The sequence below is a fragment of the Octopus bimaculoides genome, chromosome 23 (genome assembly GCF_046866305.1).
Source record: "Octopus bimaculoides isolate indiv1 chromosome 23, ASM4686630v1, whole genome shotgun sequence".
Lineage (NCBI taxonomy): Eukaryota > Metazoa > Mollusca > Cephalopoda > Octopoda > Octopodidae > Octopus > Octopus bimaculoides.
Window position 1 is genome coordinate 34,122,083 of NC_142950.1, and position 22,430 is coordinate 34,144,512.

Here is a 22,430-nt window from a genome sequence, read left to right on the forward strand (position 1 = left end):
CTGAGTGTGTATGTGTTGTTTTGATCGTCTTTGTGGTGTGTGTGTGTGTGAGGGTGTGTACGTATGTGTGCGTATGTGTGTGTATGTATGTGTGCATCTGTGTGTGTGCGTGGGAGTGTTTTGTGTGAGTGTGGGAGTGTGTGTGTGTCTCTCTGTCTGAGTGGGTGTGTTGTTTTAAATACCTTGTGGTATGTGTGTGTGTGTGTGTGTGTAATCAAACGTATGTGTGTGATGGTTCATATGTATGTGTATGCCTATGTCTGTATGTGTGCGTGTGTGGCATGTGTATATGAGTATGTGTGTGTTTTTTTATCTATGGTAGGATGGTGTGTGTATGTGTGTGCACGTTTGTGTGAGTGTGTATGTGTGTGAATAATATTTGTTAGGGTGTTGTGTGTGCGCATGTGTGTGTATGTGTATATGTGTTTGTTCGTGTGTGTGCGTGAGTGCGTTTGTGAGTGCGTGTGTATGTGTGTTTGTGTGTGTTTATGTGTCGGTGGGGATGTTAGGTGTGTGTACGTGAGACTGTGCGTATATCTATTTTTCTGAGTATGTATGTGTTGTTTTAATCGTCCTTGTGATGTGTGTGTGTGGGAGAGAGCGCAACCGTATGTATGTGTGAGGGTGTGTACATGTGTGTGCGTCTGTGTGTGTATGTATGTGTGCATCTGTGTGCATCTGTGTGTGTGCGTGGGAGTGTTTTGTGTGAATGTGGGAGTGTGTGTATACGTGAGTGTGTGTGTGTCTCTCTCTGTGTCTGAGCGAGTGTGTTGTTTTAAATACCCATTGTGGTGTGTGTGTGTGTGTGTGTGTAAGCAACCGTATGTGTGTGTGATGGTTCATATGTATGTGTATGTCTGTATGTGTACGTATGTTTATTTGTGTTGTGTGTTGGTGGGGGTGTTATATGTGTGTACGTGAGTTTGTGTGTGTCTCTAAGTATGTTTGTGTTTGAGTTGTCATTGTGGTGCGTGTGTGTGTGAGGGAGCAACTGTATGTGTGTGCATGAGGGTGTATGTGTGTGTGAGCATGTATGTGTGTGTTGTATTTATTAGGTGTCCTTGTACGTTGGATTTATCCAGGTGAGGTGTATGTGTGTGCATGTGTGTTCCGTGTATGTTGGTACTGGGTATGCGTTTGTATGTGTGTGTACGTGGGTATGGTTTGTGTAGTTTCCTGGTGTATATGTGTACATGTGTGTGTGCGCTGTAATTGTGAGTGATTAGTTTTGTTTGTATTGTTAGTACAGTATATGTGTGTATACGTGTGCGTGTGTTTGTGTGAGTGCGTCTATGTGGCTTGTATTTGTCGGGGAGGTGTGTCATTGTGTGTGCATGCTTCTGTGCATGTGTGCTTGTGGGTGTTTGTTGTGATTGTTGGGATTGTATTGTGTGTGTTTTTCTTTTGAGTGTGTATGTGACAATTTTACTGGGGAACAGGCGTATGGTGTTTGTATGTGTGTGTACATATGTATGCAAATATGCGTGTGTGAATATGATTTGTGGTTGCCGGAGTGATGTGTAGGTGTGTGCATGTACCTGTTTGCATATGTGTGTATGGGTGTTGGTTGTGGTTGCTACAATTGTATTGTAAGTATATATATGCGCATGTGTTCTTTCTTGAAATGTATGTGGATTTGTGCTCTGGTGTGGAGATACTGTGATTGTGTGTGTGTGTATATATGTGTGTAAGTGTGTTCGTGTCGGAGGTTTGCATTGTATTGATGTGTGTGATTTTGCGTATCTGTGTGTCTTTGTTTTGGGCGTGCACCTGGGGAGGAGGCTTATGTTAGAGTATGTTGAGCTGTGGTCTGTATTTTTGAATAAGATTATTTTCCTTATTTATTCGTGTTTGGTCAGTGGTGTTGTCTGAGCATTGGTATAATGGGAAAACTAGGAATTTGGGAGACTTGTTTTGTGCACACAGATCTAAATGCCCACTGAGTGGTATCTGTCTTGTGGTGGGATCCCTCAATTGTTGGCGGTGGACTGTCATCCTTTCTCTGAGAGTAAGGCTCGTTTGCCCTATGTATTCTTTGTGGCACCCTTCACACCTTATGGCATAAAGTAAATTTTTTGATGCGCAGGTGAAGTTATTTTTTATGACAAAAGTGTGTCCCGACTGGAATCTGTATGTTGTTCCTTCCATGAGGTGGATGCAGGTCCTGCAGTTGGAACGACCACATTTTTTGACAGTAGGTGGTGGGCTTGTGTTGGGCAATTTTGCATTCGTGAGTAGGTTTTTTAGGGATTTGGGTTGTCTTTTACTTTTTATTATTTTATGGGTTGCGAGTACTCTTTTTAGACGTGGGTCTTGATTCAGTAGTGGGATGTTTTTGTATATTATTGTGTAAGCTTCTGCATTTCTAGGATTGTGTGTTGAGAGATATGGGAGACTATTTAACGTGCCGTGTATGTGTTTCGGTTTTCGCAGGTCATGGGTAGCAATTGCCTTGGCCCGTTCTATTCCATTGTCAACTAATGATGCTGGGTAATGTCTTTCGAGGAGAATTGCCTTTAGTTCTTCGAGTCTTTTATTTCGAGTTCTATAATTAGAAACAATTGTGCAAATTCTTCTCGCAAGGTTGAAGGGAATGTTTGTCTTTGTATGTTTTGGGTGATTGGAGGTGAACAGAAGGTATTGCTTGGAATCAGTCGGTTTGTAATGAATATCAGTCTCAATGCTGGTACCCATTTTTACAATGAGAATGTCAAGAAAAGGAAGTTGGTCTTGACTGTATTCCATTGTAAATTGGATATGGTTGTTGACACTGTTAATTAGAGTTTTGAAGTCAAAGAGTTGGTCGAGTGTGTGGGACCATAGGATGAGGCAATCATCCAAGTAACGTTTCCAATTCTTCAACAGGTATTGGTGGAAAGACAGGCCGTATCTAGTTTTGGATTTGTCGTAGATCTGCAATTCTAAGTAGGCCATCACCAGGTTTGCATATGTAGGGGCAACTTTAGTCCCCATTGCAGTCCCTGATACCTGTCTGTAGGTGTTATCATTAAAATTCAAAAAATTGTTTTGAAGGATAAACTTAAGGCCCTCGATGATGAATTCTTTTTTTATTCTTTCTGGGATCTCATTGGGGTATTTTTCTAGCCAGAATTTAATGGCTTCCAGTCCATATTGATGTGGGATCGTAGTGTAAAGATTTATTACATCAAAGGAAACAATGAAAATGTCTTTATTGGCATGTTTGGGTAGATGATTTAGTAGGTCCAGGTCGTCTCTAACAATACTTGGTATGTGGTGAAGTATTGGTTTCAGGAGGATATCGATAAAGTTGCTTAATCTGTGTGTTTCACAGTTTGGGCCTGCCACAATTGGTCTTAGTTTGAGATCAGTGGGATGTGGTACAGTGATACAGGTGGAAGTGGACTTTTTGCAAGCTTCAGAAATAGTTTTGCTCTTGTGGATTTTTGGGAGTCCATAGAGGTTGCTTGTTTTGCAATTAAAGTTTGTTAGGTAGTCGCTTTCCTTTGTTGTTAAGTTGTTTCGATGTTGGCAAATGAGTGTGTTTAATTTGGTCATTGTTCTTGTTTGTTGGTAGTTGGCTACTCTTTCATAGTACGTAGTGTCTTGTAAGAGTTGAGATACAGAGTTTTTGTATTGTTCTGTATCCATAATGACGACAGTGCTACCCTTATCTGCTTCTTTGATTGTGATGTCATGATTGTTTCGTAACTCATGGATGATTTTCCATTCGTTTTTACTGGTGTTGGGTTTGGGTTTAGATTGTGGAAGTTCATTATAAGGAAAGTTCGAAATGTACTCACAAAATTTGTCCAATGTTTTGTTTTTACCTTTTATGGGATTATAATGGCTCTTGTTACGAACCATTGATTCGTCGTTATTGGTTTCTTTGTCAAAAAATTCCTCTGTGAGGCGTAATTTTCTACAAAAGTGGGAGACATCATCCTGTATTTCACTCAAGTTGGGGTATTGTGGAGTTGGAGTGAATTTTAGTCCTTTTGAAAGGATTTTAATTTGTTGGTTCGACAGGTTTAGGCTTGAGAGATTCACTAGTTTTGGTTTTTCAAGGTTGGTGTGTACCATCTGGTGTCGTGAGATCTGTTGCCTTGGCCTAAAAAATGATTTCTGGGGGTTCTTATGTTTGCGGTATTTTGGTGTGTGTTGAGTTTTCCCCCATTGATGTGTTGCCTGCTAAAGGCGTTTTGGTTATTTCGGGGTCTGGGTAGCTCGTACTGGGTGTAAGTTTGGTTCCTTAAAGTGGGTTGGAACCTCCAGTCTTGGTTTAGAGGTGAGTTCCTATATGATGGATGGGGTCTCCGAGTTTGGAACGGATTGGGTTGGAATCTATAATCGTGGTTAGGGGGTGAACTCCTGTGTGATGGGTGGGACCTTCGATTTTGGAACTGTTCTAGTGTGGGCTGGGATCTATAGAGTCTGGTAAAGTTCTGTCTTGGGTTGGTGGGTACCTGGGTTCTTTTGATAGGGTTGTAGTAATGTCTGTAAGTTCTGTTACTGTTGTTGTCAGGAGTCGGAGTGGTGCGTGTTTGGTGTTTTCTTTGTTGCTGGTGAGGTGTGTGAATTTTAGGTATTTTTTTAAGATATGGGTTGCTTGTAAGGTGTTCGTTTTTAAACCCCGTTTCATAATTGGTGAACCAGGTGTTTTTTTCCTTTCGTTGAAGAGATGTCAATTCTTCATCCTCACAGCTTTTTCTCCAGAGTTTGGTAGTTTCATCAAAGACTGCACCTTCACAGCATTTTGAAATTTCAGTTAGCATTTCGTTGTCAAGGGCCTTGAATTTTTCTTCACTGGAATTGGCTCTTAGCCGTAACAGTTCTATTTCTGTTTTGAATTTTTCGAAAGACAGATTTTCTCTGAGTTTTTGTTGGTTTTCTGGTTCATTTTGGATGGGTTTTATCTGCAGTTTTTTGGGTAGGATGATTGGAGTGGTGTTGAGCCACTTTTCATAAATGTCTGCTTTGTTGTCATTTTTTATGAAGTTCCAGAAAGCAAATTTGCGGGCTGTGAGGTTTTTTGTCCAGATGTTGTTAAGAGTGTTTTTAATTGAGTAACAGTCTGTGGTGTGTTCCTGTTTTTGAAGTATTGTTGTCTCTATAGATTTGATTAGATTTTGTAATGTTGGGATGATGTCAGGGGTTTGATTAACTGTTTTAGCCTCCAGGAGTCCATTTAGGTATAAATGTGATTGCTCGACTTTGTTAGTCAGGGTTGAGAGTTTGGAGGAGATTTCTTGTAGTTCTTTTAGGATACTTTGGTTCAATAAGTTGTCCGTTTGTTGTGACTTGGGTGGCATTTTCGGGACTCGTGTGGTGTTAATATATAATAAAGTAAAGTTGTGGAATACCGTACGAGTGGAAATATATATGAAAGAAAGTTTGAAAATGCACTTATTTTTAAAAAATATTTATTTATATATACTTAACGAATGTGTGTGTGTGTGTGTGTGTGTGTGTGTGTGTGTGTGTGTGTGTGTGTGTGTGTGTGTGTGTGTGTGTGAGAGAGAGAGAGAGAGATGAAGGTACTGTGGGCCCTTCATGAAATATTTAAGTCGAAATAGCCATGTTTTACGGATTTCTTTCTGAAATGAAAGAGTCTATACTTGTGTAAATGTAATTTTGGTAGAGATGGACTATATGTAATCTGAACCTTTCCCCCCCCCCCCCCTTATTTATTAATTTTTTTGACGGAATCCCACGTTTTAGGCTATGGAGATTCCGATTCTGAAAAAAATTTTTTGAAAAATTTCAATTCCCCCCCCCACCAAGCAGGCTATTTACATGCTAGAAATAACAGCCAAATCTCACAAAACTAGTGTTAGGGTTAGGTTTAGGGTCAGGGTTAGGGTTAGGGTTAGGGTCAGGGTTACGGTCAGGGTTAGGGTTAGGGTTTGAGTTGGGGTTAGGTTTACCCTGTGGATCTATATAAAACCGGAGGGGGGGGGGGGGGATCGAACTTTTGAAATTGAGATTTTTGAAAAATTTTTTCAGAATCGGAATCTCCATAGCCTAAAACGTGGGATTCCATAAAAAAAAAACAAAATTTAAAAGTGGGGGTATACCCAGATTACATATACTCCATCTCCACCGTAATTTTTTTATATATATATCTCTATTGGTTGTCGGTTGGTTGAACAAAAAAATAAAAATGTTTTGCTGTGTAGTCTGGTGGTGGCGGTGGAGGCGGAACACATTTTTTTTTTTTTTTTTGTCTGAGTTTGTCCCTCAAACTATGCGATCACGTTGTACACATTTTATTTTTATCTAATAGTAGTCGAAAATTTGAAATAATTATCCTTCGAAGTCCCGTACTTCATAGGAAGAAAAAGAAAAGGGCATTTGTTTCCCCCCTTAATTTAAAAATATTTCCGTGTTTCATACAACCAACAGATTTACGTTTCTTATAGAGGGCGCACGAGAGAAAAAAAAAATGTTATTAAAACCACCTTGTTTTACTCAGCAATTGACATATTTATAGTCATGAAATTGTGTTCAGTGATGCGTGACGAAGGTCCTGTACTGACTTGGAAATACCTCTTTAGTAAATTGCTTTGCTAGTGTTGCTTACTGCTGTTCTCGAGTTTCTTTAACGACATAGCCAAGCTATGGACGTCACGTTATCTTACACCCTTTCAGCACAAACGCTCATGTGTTTTGCGCCCAGGTAACCGCCCACAACCACTACCACCACCATCACAATCATTACTACCACCACTGCCATCATCAACATCATTTTGACCACTGACCAACGCCACAGCCACCACCACCATCACCATCATCACCAATAATGTCACATCATTACCACCACTTTCGGTTTACCCTTATTTCTAGCATTTCAAGCGACCACATGGAATTTCCTTAAATTTCCTCTTCAAGTGAGCCTGTTGATCGACTTTCGACTTACATGCAGGGAAGGGCATGAATACCACCACACCTGTGTATCATTAGACGTGATCAGTGTTTAATCATACATGCACTAAATGTGTGTGTATGTGTCAATGTGTGTGTGTGTGTTTGTGTTTGCTTGCTGTTGATTATGCTCAAGTCAACCGTGATACAGTAGTCCTATAACTGAAAGACATTCCAAACTTGACCATCCTATCAATTCAGAGCTACGTAGAACTACATTCATTAATATATCCTTCATTTTTCTAAAGTTGGGAGTGCTATTTTGCTGTTATTTCTATTAACATGGAAGTCCGTAGTATGTGGGTGTACGTGTGTGTGTGTGTTTGTGTCTCTGTATGTATGTATGTATGTATGTATGTGTGTGAATGTGTGTGTATCTGTGTACATATGTGTGCATAAGTCATATGTCCTATGCACACATGCACACTCATACACACAAAATCATACACATATACATACACACGTATATAAATATGTGTGTGTGTGTGTGTGTGTGTGTGTGCATGTATATAAATTAATAAAGTGGCTAGTCGCAGTTTAAAACCTCTATCTCTCTCTTTCTCTGTGTGTGTATGTGTGTGTATATATATATGTGTGTGTGTGTGTGTGTGTGTGTGTATATGTGTGTGCGTGTATATATATATATATATATATATATATATATATACACATATATATATACACATATATACATATATATATATATATATATATATATATATATATATATATATATATATATATATATATATATATAGTAAATACGGTGGTGCGCCAGCATGACCGCAGCCACTTGGCTAAAACACATAAATAAATAAATATATATACATACATACATACATACATACATACATACATACATACAAGCCTGAATATGAATGTGAATATAACTAGACACACCTGTACACATATAAACATATTCATATACACTCCTGAAAACCTGTATACTTTATTACACACCTAAAATGACAAACATACATTCCTGAGTAACTATCATTATTGTTATTGTTGTGTCCATTAATTCATTGGTAGTTCGATGTGTGTGTGCGTGCTGGTATGTATGTGTTTGTAGCTGTGTGCTGGTATTTGTGAGTGTGTGTGTGTGTGTGTGTGTGTGTGTTTGTGTTTGCTTGTATGCATGTCTATTGCTTTTTTCTATCATTCTATGTATATGGGTGTATTGTTTTGTATACTGTGTATATGTGTATTGTTCTGTATACTGTATATGTTTATATGTATTATTGTCTATATATGTATGCTGATATAGTTGTGTATATAGAAGAGTGGGTATATAGAAGAGGGTATGCTGATATATTTGTGTGTATAGAACACTGGCATGTTCATTAATTGTTCTCTGTATGTCAGCTTACCTGAGCAAAATCTCAGGTAAACCAACCAACCCGGTAGGAACTAGATCTGTCACAGTCAAAGGATTTACACACAGCAAACGCCTCTGACTCTCCCTCTCATTCGCTCCCTCTCCCCCTCTCTCTCTGTCACTCCCTCTGTCATTGTGGAGAAGTGCTAGTTTGAGTCAATAATATAATCCACAGGCTGGGGGAAAGAACATAAAACCAGCCAGTTAAGAAGACACCACTGTTTAAAGTAATTTTACACGATATCATTTAATTTAATTCCATACCATTTCACACGTTTGATACAAACTAGAAAGATGACTTGGTTTATAAAAAATATCTGCTGGATACTAAAATTACATTTATAAAGGAGGAAAAAAAAAAAGAAACAGAAATATTAAGGATCTGGATCTGTCGATCCAATAGCTATAACTACCACTACAATCGTACCCATCTCTACTACTACCTACGACAACAACAAAAGCAACAACTACAGTACTACATTAAGTAGAAACTAAAGCGAACGAAAACAAGCCAGTGAGGGAGGTGGAGTATTAAACGGGTAACTTATTGGTATGGCTGAGGTAAGTTATGCTGTGATGTTGTTCTTAACTCTCTTACATTGAAACCGGCCATATCTGGCCCAAATATTCTATCTGTTTTATGTTGAAACCAGCCAGATCCAGCCTCTCACACCTACCCTATGATGTTATTCTAAAAATAAATAATCACATCATTGAAATCCCAAAGCTATGAGATAATACATGATTACTTGAAACCAATGTGAACGAATAACCATTACATTTGACTGAGTAGCCTGAATGCTAAAGGGTTAATGATGCTGTTCCTGTTTGGGTCTACTGATCTCCCCAATGTTCCACTAAACTTACACCCCCCCCCCACACACACACCACTCTCATGTCTTCTGTAATCCATGTCCACTAATTTACCCAGCCACCCTGCACCATCAACGTTCACCACTAAACTTTCAGTCATTGGACTTGTGACCATGTTGCAACACTGTCACCTAAAAGGGTATAGTCAAATAAATCAACCCGTTACCTATTTTTTTAATTAAATTATTATTTTTTTTTTTTTCATTTTAAAACTTGGTACTTATTCTATTGGTCTCGGTTTTGATGAACTACTGTGTTACAGGGATATAAACAAACCAACACCAATTGTCAAGCAGTGGTAACTAACAAATACAACACAAACACAAAACTACACTCACACACATTATATAATAAATACAATACACACACACACACATATATGATAGGCTTCTTTCAGTTTCCATCAACCAAATCCACTCTAAGTTTTGAGTTGGCTCAGGGCCAAAGGAGAAGCCACTTGCCCAAGGTGTCATGTAGTGAGACTGAATGCAAGACCACATGGTGTTGGAAAGCAAGCTCCTCAATCACACAGCCATGCCTAAAATATCCATCTCAATAGCTACCCACCCTCCTTCCACCCTCATCGTTACCCCACCCCACTCTAACTTCAGGATCCATGTCCAGTTCTTCTTTATCCCCAACATTTTCTTACATTACCCACAATGCTTAGCTGTAAGATCCAAATTCTTCAGTTAGAACCAGACCTGTTGACTGACAACCTCCTTACACACCAAAACTATTCTTCAAATAACTTTTAAGGGAACCACATTTTTGAAAACAGTAAACTGGCAGTATATTTAAGGCATTGTGCAAAATGCTTAGCGGCATTTCTTCTGACATTTTACATTCTGAGTTCAAATCCCACCAAGGTTAATTTTTATCTTCTAGGCACAAGTGTAGCTGTGTGGCAAAAAAAACTTGCTTTCCAGGTCACATAATTCCGGGTTCAGTCCCATGGTGTGACATCTGGGACAAATATCTTTTACTATAGCCCCACACTGACTAAAACCTTGTGAGTGGATTTGGTAGACAGAAACTAAAAGAAGCCTGTTGTGTGTGTGTGTGTGTGTGTGTGAGTTGAGAATATTGAACTAGGTTGTATAGATTGGTGAATTGGTGTAATGATGGAGGATTGAAAATGATATCAGGATCTAGAGGAAGAAGTTACGTAACTGAGTTTTTTTTATACGAATCTTCTAAATGCCTCAAATATGGCAGTTTTAGATAAAATAATGAATAGAGGAAACCTTATATTCATTTCAATAACACCTACCACGTGTTAGTTCATCTATCAGTGTGTGTGTGTGTGTGTGTGTGTGTTTGTGCATATATGTGTGCATGCAGATGTGTGTGTCTGTCTGTCTACCTGACTATCTCTTTACCTATTTATTCATTTATCTGTATGTGTGTGTATCTGTCTATCTGTCTGTCTATCTATCTATCTATCTATCTATCTATCTGTTTGTTTGTCTATCAGTCATTTCCACTCAATCCCATTTTTTCTTTCTTTCTTTTTGTAAATAAGTAAATTTATCATAATGTTCAATTATTGGGTGGGTATGAATAATACCTTAATATATTTAGAGGTGGCTGTAGCAAACTCAATCAATTTACAGAAGTAGTAGTAGTAGTAGTAGTAGTAGTAGTAGTTTCATTTTGTGTTATGGCTGAGTTACACTTGTGTATGTTTGCATGTGTAAATTTATGTCAGTGTGCATATATGTTTGCATGCATGTATCTATCTAGGTTTGTGTGTGAGCATGTGTTTGTATGTGTGTGCGCGTGTGTGTGTGTGTGTATATGTTTGTATGTGTGTGTGCATGTGTGTGTGTGTGTGTGTGTTTGTAGATACAGCATGACTGAATGATTAAGAAGTTCGCTTTGTAATGCCAAAGTCCCTGGTTCCATCCCATCTTAGATGCCATTTTTTCTATAGCTTTGTGACAGACAATACCTTGTGAGTGAAACTAGGTAGATGGAAACTATAATATAGAAGCTCGATGGGTAGATTGTACCCGTAATATAAAAGGCACAGCCTTGTCACACTCTGTGTCACATTGATTCTGCTTAAGAGTTATATTTGGAGTACACAAATACCCATGTCGGGAGAGTACTTTGCTGCTTATATGTTAATTTTTGAGCGGGAAAAAAAAAGATCTTCATTTGTTGCATGATGGAAACACAACATGGGTGGGTGTATGTGTGTGTATGTATGTATATGTATATGTGTGTGTGTGTGTGTGTCTGAGTGTGTATGCATGTGTATGTGTGTGTGTATGTGTGTGTATATGTATATATACACACACACAGATAAGATGATAATGTTAGTTTATTTATATTTACTCACGTGGTTTTATATATATATATATATATATATATATATATATATATATATATATATATATATATATATAAGATCGTTGCCAGTGCCCCTGGACTGGTTCTTGTGCGGGTGACACATGAGATGCACCATTTTGAGCGTGGCCGTTGCCAGTACCGCCTGACTGGCTCCCGTAGGATTTTCGAGCGAGATCGTTGCCAGTGCCCCTGGACTGGCTTGTGCGGGTCGCACATAAAAGACACCATTTCGAGCGTGGCCGTTTTCATGCGGGTGACACGTAAAAGCACCCACTACACTCTCTGAGTGGTTGGCGTTAGGAAGGGCATCCAGCTGTAGAAACTCTGCCAAATTAGACTGGAGCCTGGTGTTGCCATCCAGTTTCACCAGTCCTCAGTCATCATCATCGTTTAACGTCCGCTTTCCATGCTAGCATGGATTGGACGACTTGACTGAGGACTGGTGAAACCGGATGGCAACACCAGGCTCCAATCTAAATTTGGCAGAGTTTCTACAGCTGGATGCCCTTCCTAACGCCAACCACTCAGAGAGTGTAGACCACTCAGAGAGTGTAGATATATATATATATATATATATATATGATGGCGCAAAAGTCACAAATGTGTTAATAATTCATTTATGTTGTTTTAGATTTACAGTAACTCAGCACTATATACAGTATATAAGCATACATACATGCATACATTATACATACATACATATATATATATATATATATATATATATATATATATATATATATATATATATATATATATATATATATTCTTTGATTCTGTTATTTGTTCCAGTCATTTGACTACAGCCATGCTGGAACACCGCCTTTAATCGAACAAGTCAACCGCAGGACTTATTCTTTGTAAGCCTAGTACTTATCCTATCGGTCTCTTGTACCGAACCGCTAAGTTACAGGGACGTAAACACACCATCATCGGTTGTCAAGCAATGGTGGGAAACAAACATAGACTTACAAACACACACACACACACACACACACACACACACACACACACACACACACACACACACACACATACACACACACACACACACACACACATATACAATGGGCTTCTTTAACCCTAACCCTGTCTCTCATTACCCAAATACATTTATCTCCAAAAGTTATTTCTTCTACTGCATTCTTGTTTTTTTTTTTTTCTGCACTTTCTTCTGGTTCTTTCTCAGTATGTTGTATCATCTCCACTATTTCTCAATCAGTTGGTTGGTTTGCATGTCTATTCGCTTTTGTCTTTCCAAGATATTTTGGATTCATCATATTCCAAGCATACTCAACCAATTCTTTGATCTCAAAACTTAAAATCCTAATAAGTAGGTTCAGTTCAGTTTTTTCCTTGTCTTGGAAGTTTTAAGCTTGGTTACATTTTAACATAGTCTCAATGCAGTGTGCTTTTCTCGATTTTATTCTCAGCAAACACTAGTGACCACATCATGTCTTCATGAGATCTTTGGGAAGTTTCTCATTACTCAGTGAAACAAAGAAACGTCACATGACCTTCAATCTATATTTAGATTTCATTGATTGTAATACATTCTACTCATACTTAGCTACTTGTTATAAAAAATATTTCACACTTTGTGTCAAGGTTAAAAGATTTACAATATCCTCTGACTTCACATAGGAAGAAATCTTCAAAGTATTGAAGAAAAATTTTAGTTTTTACCCCCCCCCCCCCACACACCACCATTTTTATTACCACACTAGATAAGTGTAAGTGTCCTCATACCCTTAAACCCTTATTATTTTCACCATTTACCATTAGCTTGGTTTTGTTATTCCTGCAGCCAAGAACTGTTACCCTGCCTTTGAGAATTTTATCCACAGACAAAACCCGTTCAGTTTCTTTGGCAACGGTCTTTACAACACCAAAATATGACAGGCTTCAGTATTGTACGTTGCAGCATAAACGAACGCTGAGGATGGTAGAAACATCTGACTTAGAGCTGCAGCATCTGACTCAACAAAGCTCATGCTGTTGCGTGGGAATTTTCTTACCTGTATCAGTGGGTATCCTCAGGCAGCTCTGGTGTCATGGTAGAAGTGCCAAGACTCATACAGAGCTACCTCACTACCTGATAAGATGTCAACTCCTATATACAAAGACAGAGTACAGCAGCACCCTCAGCATTCACATGCTTATTCTAAATATAATAGAATAAAAACAAAAATTTAACAAAGGTTTAAACTTTTCTGACTTTGAATTTCAGCAAAAACCTTAAATATTTGTTCTTCTGGCTACTTCAACTCCAATGCATTTGATTATCCAAGCTCATAGTACTCATCGAATCTTTGTAAATGTGCCATGGTGGTGGTAGTTTTGGTAATGATGATGATGATTTTGATGATGTTGATGATTGAATTTTTCTTTACCATTTCTTCCTTCTTTTTCTTTTGGCAGTATTCAAACGCAACTGACAAAGAATGGGGCCCGCAATACGACAACTTGGCTTATCAGCCAGAACTGGTGAGTCGGCTGCAGCGCACGTGGCCAAACTCACAGAAGCAAACATTATTTTCTGGAGAGAGTAACAATGATTGGGATAACATGCCTCCAGATTATTCTCCCAACACCCGCAATTGCAAGAGGTTTCTAGTAATCTTTGGAGTTCTACTTCTGATTATAGGTGTTGCAGCTGGAATTGTTGTGGCCATTTATTTTTCTAGTCAAGGTAAGTTACTTTTCTTCCATAATATGGTTAGTTCAATTGACAGATTTGTTTGGACGTTGGACAAAATGCATTACTGTATTTTTGGGGCAGTCTCTACATTCTGATCCTGTTGAGGTGGAATTTTTTTTTTTTTTTGTCCTTCAAGACCTGAGAAACTAAAGTACCACTCAGGTACTGGAGTGCAAGTAATCAGCTAGAACAGCACTCTAACAAAATTGCTATTGTGTCTAAATTAGAAACAACTAGTGAGACCTGTAAATATTTCATGGAATTAATGGTAAACTTATTGAGTTATTTCCGAAAACTTTAGCCAAAAGACCTGGAAGCATAGTCTATGTTGTGTCTGTATCAAAAGATAATCACTCATTTGCTAATCATTGAAAAGTAAAGGAAATTGGAATACGATAATTACTTAATGCATTATATATATATATACATAGGCACAGGAGTGGCTGTGTGGTAAGTAGCTTGCTTACCAACCACATGGTTCTGGGTTCAGTCCCACTGCGTGGCACCTTGGGCAAATGTCTTCTACTATAGTCTCGGGCCGACCAAAGCCTTGTGAGTGGATTTGATAGACCGAAACTGAAAGAAGCCCATCGTATATATGTATATATATATATATATTTGTGTGTCTGTGTTTGTCTCCCCAGCTTCGCTTGACGACCGATGCTGGTGTGTTTGCGTCCCCATAACTTGGCGGTTCGGCAAAAAGTATAAGTACTAGAATAAGTACTAAGCTTACAAAGAATAAGTCCTGGGGTCGAGTTGCTCGACTAAAGGCAGTGCCCTAGCATGGTCGCAGTCAAATGACTGAAACAAGTAAAAGAATAAAAAGAGGATACACTCCATATACTTTATGCACAATTTTATAGACTCAATACACAGCAGTCTCCTTCTTTCTCTCTCACTCTTCACCTTATCCTCTTTTTCTCTCTCCTTTCTCTTTCACTCTTCGCCTTTCCCGTCAACTAATCAAATGCAAGCGTTACAGACAGGCTATGAAATGGAGGAAAAAGAACTTAGTTCAAAAAGTAAATTACACATTTCACTCACCACCACTTCTCCCACCCCCTCTCCCCTCTCCCCTCCCTGTTAGGAATGTCCCCTGTCTACTAACAGTTGTAATAAACATCTGCCAAGAGAGGGAAAATATGTCTTTTTAAATGATTCTCAGAGAGTGGACCATCCAAACCAGGTGATTTGTCCCTCACACAACAACTAATCACCAAACAATATCAATTCTCATCATTATGATGATGAGAAGGTGGCAAGCTGGAAGAATTGCAAACTACTTTCCCTGCTTAGTGATCTTCATACACAAAGTATTGAATACGCAAAGTATTGAAGACATGAAAATAGCATGCTTTTCTGCATGTAAAAAAATGAAAATATCACCTGTTCTATGCATAACAATTCAACATTTGTATGTGGGACATATTGTGTAACTCTTTCAGCAAGCAATCAATTCCTGTTGTACTGGTGACTAATCATATTTACGAAAATTTTAGTTTATGCATTGTAACAATGCATCCTGATTTCAGTTGTGTGAATAAGCGGTATTGACATCATGCTAATTCAGCTTCTAATAAACTAATAAACTATTCACACTCAATTCATAAATAATTTTACCTTCATTTGTACATAAAAATTTTCACTAATTTTTTATATGTGAATGATAATATCTTTTATAAGCTTAAAGCTTATAAGCGGTCACTGTGTATTGTCTAGTATTGGGGCAATAAGCCTTCAATGGAAAAAAGTGGGTTCGAGTAGCATGCATATAGAAAATCCCCTTTTTCCATTGAGGGTCTATATGCCCCAATACTAAACTATTTTCTTTAGTCAATACACGGTGACCATTTATATTCAAATCCTACCCAAGTGTATCCATTGTTTTCTAGGACACTTAAGCAACATTTAGCTACTTTGGAATTATTCTCTCAGATCCTTCCTATATATTGTATATTTATATATATATATATATACTTTATATATATGTACTGGGGAACCTTGGTTTACAAATCTAATTTGTTCCTGATTGCCTTTTACATATATACATATGCATGCATACACATATATATAAATATCTTTATATATTTGTTCATAGAAAAACATGTAATCGTTACCAATATAGCAAGAGATTTCACCGCAAAAGGTCTAAATTAGACTCCTTAAGGATCATTCTCCTTGGTTATATATCCAAAGTTTTAAATTTAAAAGAGAGTTTTGACGCTAATATCCATTATTATTGAAATGAGAGATTTAGAAATATTATATTTCTAATTTTGCAAATTATATGTTTGACTTAAATTTGACAGTCAAATATAGCCTTATACAGAAATGTTGACATAGGAATAAATTTCAATAATAATGGATATTAGCGTCAAAACTCTCTTTTAAATTTAAAACTTTAAATAACTTTATACATATATATGCATACATATATAAGTGCTCTATTTATATATGTACAGTTCCTGATAATATGAAGTGCGCTAATCTGTGTCCATTGTATTTTACTTTGAATAAATGGATTTAGGGTCGATATATAATCAGTGATGTGGCCTTACATATTGCATGTACCCTTATATACCAGATGTAACCCTACGTTCTGCTTGTACTCTTGTGTACTGGCTGTACACTTATATACTGGTTGTATCCTATAAACTATTTGTACCCTTATGTTCTGGAAGTACATTTACATACTGGTTGTACTTTTATATACAAGTTGTACCCTAATAAACTGGTGGTCAGCTAATTTTCTGTTTGTTCCCTTAGGTACTAGTTTCCTTATTATTATAGGCCAAACATGGTGCCTGTGAGTGTTTTTAAAATAGGTGCTATTTTGGTTTTAGCGATTTTATGGAGTTGTTGTGTGTGTGTTGTAGAAGTGGAATTTTAAGTGCTTTTATTTTTTGTTTATGTGGTATGTCTATCATGGTGCTCAGCCCTCTCACACCCTGATTCAACTTGACTCAGAGTGACACTCTCAATCAGCCTGGTTCAGGGTCTATGATCAAAAGTGTTCCGGCTATGACCACACTGTTCATTTTCTGCCACCATGGCCTTCCTTTTAAATTTTTCAAATGGCAGGGTGTGGTCTCACAAAGACTTGGCATCTATTTATAGCAGATCTGTTTATATTCATTGAGTTTGATAGCCGATTGTATATATGCTGTTCTTTAGTGTTGCTAGTATCCGGTTGTAGGGTTGGTAGCTGTACCTGCCCTGCTACATTTTAAAAACATGTTTTAGAGCCAAAGCTACAAATCTCACATGACCAACTCAGAGAAGAACAAAAAGGCAAAGAGACCAGTGAGGTTTCTTATACAATGGCTACCAGAGTAAATTTCTTGAAAACTTTGCACAACTCTTATAATCTCAAAAAACTACCAACTGATTCATATTTCATATATACATACCTTTGTATGTTTATTTTTTAGGTCAGGAATGTACACTATCCAGACTTGGGTTCATGTAATGTTAGATTGTTGATGATTGCCACTCGATCCCTTTGCTCTTCCTGGTTGACATAGTTGTTGTAGAATTTAGTATTGGGTACAGTGAAGCATAAAGGCAACGGCAGGCAGCAGTAGTGATGATGGTTATAGTCATGGCTTGAAGATAGTAGTAATAATGTTAGTGGTGATGACACTGGTGATATTTGTGGTGCGTGGGGGACAGAGAAAACTTATATGCTTGAAATAGCAAGGTATCGACTAACTCTTTTCCCTCAAAATTGCTGGCCTTAACATAAATTAAAAAAACAATTATTGAAAACACCCATATACACAAACTCTCTTTTTCTCCCCTTCTCTTTCTTTCTCTCCATACATTCAACAGTTGTCATTCACACACAACCCATTAGCAGCTGCTCTGGAAGTTATGCCTTCCAGAGTATTGAGTAACAATAATCTTGTTTGCAATAGGATGTACCTTTGGTTGAACCAATATTTAAATCTGGTTTCAAAATTATAGCCTTATTATTACAGTTCTTTACAGTAAGAATTTTATTTCATGTTTCAATCATATCAGTGCAATGTATAAGCAGAAGTTATGAAAGTGATACCCACAACTATCACACAAAGTTAATTCAAGAAGACATTAACACACATACACACACACGTTTCGTCCAGTTTCTGCCTACCAAATCCACTCACAAGGCTTTGGTTGTCCTGGAGTTATAATAGAAGACATTTGTCCAAGATGTCATGCAGTGGCACTGAACCCAGAACCATGGGACTGAGAAGCAAACTATTATATTTACCATACAGTTTACACCTGCATGGAATATTTTTTTTTACAAAAACGAACTCAACCAGAGGAGGTTAAACTATCTACAATCTTATTTTATGCCATCTAATTGACATTTTATTTTTGGATAAACATAATTTTGTATTCTGAGGTAGTTCTCATCTGATTGTCAATGTTGACAACTGTAGCTTCCTTGTACTTAAAGTTTGTCTCATTGAGATCCTGTACTTGAACCTACATTAAGAAGGCCAAAGTGAGCCAGAAACAAAATAAGATATGTTGTAAGTCAACTGAATCACAAAATAGTTTTACTTCTCTTTGCTATGATCTTGTTTTAAAGCAAAGTTTCTGAAAAATTCAATGGTAAACTATTATTCAACAATAATTCCGTCTACTATAGGCAAAAGGCCTGAAATTTTGGAGGAGAGAGCAAATGAACCACATCATCCCCAGTACTTAACTGGTCTTATTTTATTGACCCTGGAAGGGTGAAATGTAAAGTTGATCTTGGCAGGATTTGAACTCAGAATGTAAAGCTAGAAGAAATGCTGCTCAGCATTTTACCGAGTATGCTGATGATTCTGCTAGCTTGTCCCCATTTACTGTTCAATAAGAATAATAATAATAATAATAATAATAATAATAGTTAATACAACACCTAATTCTGCACATATGAAATGAGCAACATTTACCATATGATCCCTTCAAAGTATAGATTGCGTGAGTTTAAGATTGAAGAGAGATTTCTCTCTTTTGAAAGTGCTCATGAGAAAACACGTTTTCAGATTTCAAACCTGATAGAGGAGGAATAGCGTTCCATTGAACAATTGTCGAGGTGAAATATGTGACAAGGGTGCCAAGATGACAGCCAGCTAGAAGGGAATACAAAAGAATATTTCTTAATGAAAATAAATCACACTATTTTTTCATCCTGTGAATGTCATACACTGAATTGGTGTGGTACAGATTAAACAGAATGCTTTATGAAAGCAGTTAAGTACTACGGAAAATCATCATCATCATCGTTTAACGTCCGCTTTCCATGCTAGCATGGGTTGGACGATTTGACTGAGAACTGGTGAAACTAGATGGCAAAACCAGGCTCCAATCTGATTTGGCAGAATTTCTACAGCTGGATGCCCTTTCTAACGCCAACCACTCAGAGAGTGTATATTTTTTCTTGTAGTCCAAACTAATGGCAAATCCTTCTTATACAAATAGTCAATGATTGCTTCATAAGTCAGCCATACTACTGGATATTCAGAAATTTAATCTGATTTCAAAGACTAGAAGTGAAGTTAGAGATATTAAATCCATGTTCTATTTCATATTTGATCTGAAATTGCAGGAAGCGCTGTCATGGGCAACAGCATCAAATTCACCCCTTCACCAGAATGCAACTTTTGAAACAGTGTCAGTTGCACAGGTGATGCTTCAGCACAGTTACAACCTTGAGCTGAAGCTTGTAAAAGAATATAATATAATTCTGTATTTTGAGGGGAGGGGTCAAGCTGATTACATTGATCCCTAGTGCTTGACCGGTACTTTATTTTATTGACCACCAAAGGATGAAAGGCAAAGTTGACCTCAGCAGCATTTGAACACAAATCATAAAGAAATGTTATGCATTTTCTCCTGTGTGGTAACGATTCTGCCAGCTTACAATCTTGTAAAAGAATATAATATAATATTATATAATATATAATATAGCTACATACATATGCACACATACACACACATCATCATCATCATCATCATCATCATTGTTTAACGTCCGCTTTCCATGCTAGCATGGGTTGGACGATCTGACTGGGGACCAGTGAAACCAGATGGCTACACCAGGCTCCAATCTGATTTGGCAGAGTTTCTACAGCTGGATGCCCTTCCTAACACCAACCACTCAGTGTGTGGTTGTGTGTGTGTTTATATTTGTGTAGACCTTTGCATGAAGTTGTGTCCCTGGGCTCACAAAAATGTTGAACCTTTCAATACATAAATAAAAAAAAAAAATACACTAGACTGAAATAATTGTCTTGTGAGCATTATTCCACTACAGTTAAATCAGACTGGAGCCTGGTGTTGCCATCCGGTTTCACCAGTCCTCAGTCAAATCGTCCAACCCATGCTAGCATGGAAAGCGGACGTTAAACGATGATGATGATGATGATGAGTTGCAGTCCAATGCTGGAAACCAATAAATGAATAATATAAATGATTAAGAAATACACTGATGCTAATTTCTAATCTAATGATTCATAATAGTTTTTCTATGCATAAAACTCCTTGTTAACAGAATACTAGGCTTCTTTAAACTGAACTAATCTGATGAGGTCTAATAGATTGAAACATGTCTATAGTTGTCTTTCAGTTGCAATTTCAGATTTTCTTATTTCTAAGCAAGTTGACAGATTAACTCTGGATTTCTTGAAATTATTGTCCTTAATGCTTGACAGTTGATTACAATGGATGTTAGGTTTTTGCTTACTTTCCCCCACTAAAGGCAAATTTGAATTAAGTATATTCTAATGTATTTCAGTACAAAACCCTTTAGCTTCAGTCAAAAAGGTCTTATTGCTGTTTATCTTCATTTATATTCAGCTCAGTAAAGAAAAAATGAAAAAGAAAGAAAGAAAATGTATTGATAAGAATATAAGCATAAACATATGCCCACACACGCATGCATACACACACACACACACACACACAAACACACACACTCACACACACACACAAACACACACACTCACACACACACACACACACACTTCCCAACATTTAAGAAAGAGAGAAAATACAAATGCATGAATACATTGATATACAAGATGAAAATCTGAAAATAGGTAGAGAGAGAGAGAGAGAGAGAGAGAGAGTGAGTGAGATAGAGAGAGAGTGAGATAGAGAGAGAGAGTGAGATAGAAAGAGAGGGGCGTAGGTGAATGGTAAATGACGTCAGCAAGATGTCAGTCAGACACACCTCACAATTTTCTTGTCACGAAAAAAAAAAATAGGAACAAAGGATAAATAACTCCATGAATTAGTCATCCAGATTCATTATATTCCATGTTAAACAAATTTTTGTATACACACACACACACACACACATATATATGTGTGTGTGTGTGTGTGTGTGTGTAAATATATATATATATATATAATACAAAGAATATATATACATGTATACACACATATATGTACATACTTACATCTACATGTGTATATATATGCATATCAGGGTACAGGACGTTAGAACAATAAACTACAGACAACGGAACAAACACATAGGAAAACGGAAAGCCACTTGGAATATCCCTTCATCAGCTGTCTCTATTCTATCTAGACGTTTCGAAGATAAGACAGAACGTACTCTAGAATAGTCTCTTCCTGAGTAGTGGATCAACCCACTACACAGAGGATTCCAAGGTGGCAAACACAAACCAAGACAGGAAAAATTGGACAGTGAAAACAACATTCAAAAGCCGTACGGCCAAACGCAAATCTGAGGTAGAACGCTAGTAGTTCGTCTTGCCTTCACAGCGGCTGGAGTGAAAAGAAAGTTGACCACAGGTCACACGAGAGCAGAGAGGATGGTGGAGGGAGGAAGTGGAACAAGGAGGAAGGGACAGAAGGGTATAGCAGTGAAGTAGAGGCCAGGACAGAGGGGTAGATAGGAAGATAGAGGAAGACAGATAGATAAATAGATAGAGGGAGGAAGTGGAACAAAGAGGAAGGGATATATATGTATATATATATCCTATATATGTATAAATATATATGTGTGTGTTTGTGTATATATATATCCTATATATGTATAGGATATATATATATATATATATATATATATATATATATATATATATAAAACATATATATATCTATATATATTGGCTGTGTGGTAAGTAGTTTGCTTCCCAACAACATGGTCCCGGTTCACTTCCGCTGTGTGGCACCTTGGGCTTCTACTATAGCCTCAGG

At 37.5% G+C, this 22,430-nt stretch overlaps 1 protein-coding gene across 1 annotated transcript in view; it reads left to right on the forward strand.

Moving 5' to 3' along the window:
- Nucleotides 1–7,904: 7,904 nt before the first annotated feature.
- The window catches only part of LOC106875180 (uncharacterized), a 146,102-nt gene continuing 131,576 nt past the window's right edge, over nt 7,905–22,430 (forward strand). Inside the window, exons 1-2 of the mRNA XM_089340736.1 lie at nt 7,905–8,842; nt 13,934–14,204. Coding sequence (XP_089196862.1) covers nt 8,834–8,842; nt 13,934–14,204 — 280 coding nt within the window. The 5' untranslated portion in view covers nt 7,905–8,833. The remainder of the gene's footprint in view (nt 8,843–13,933; nt 14,205–22,430) is intronic.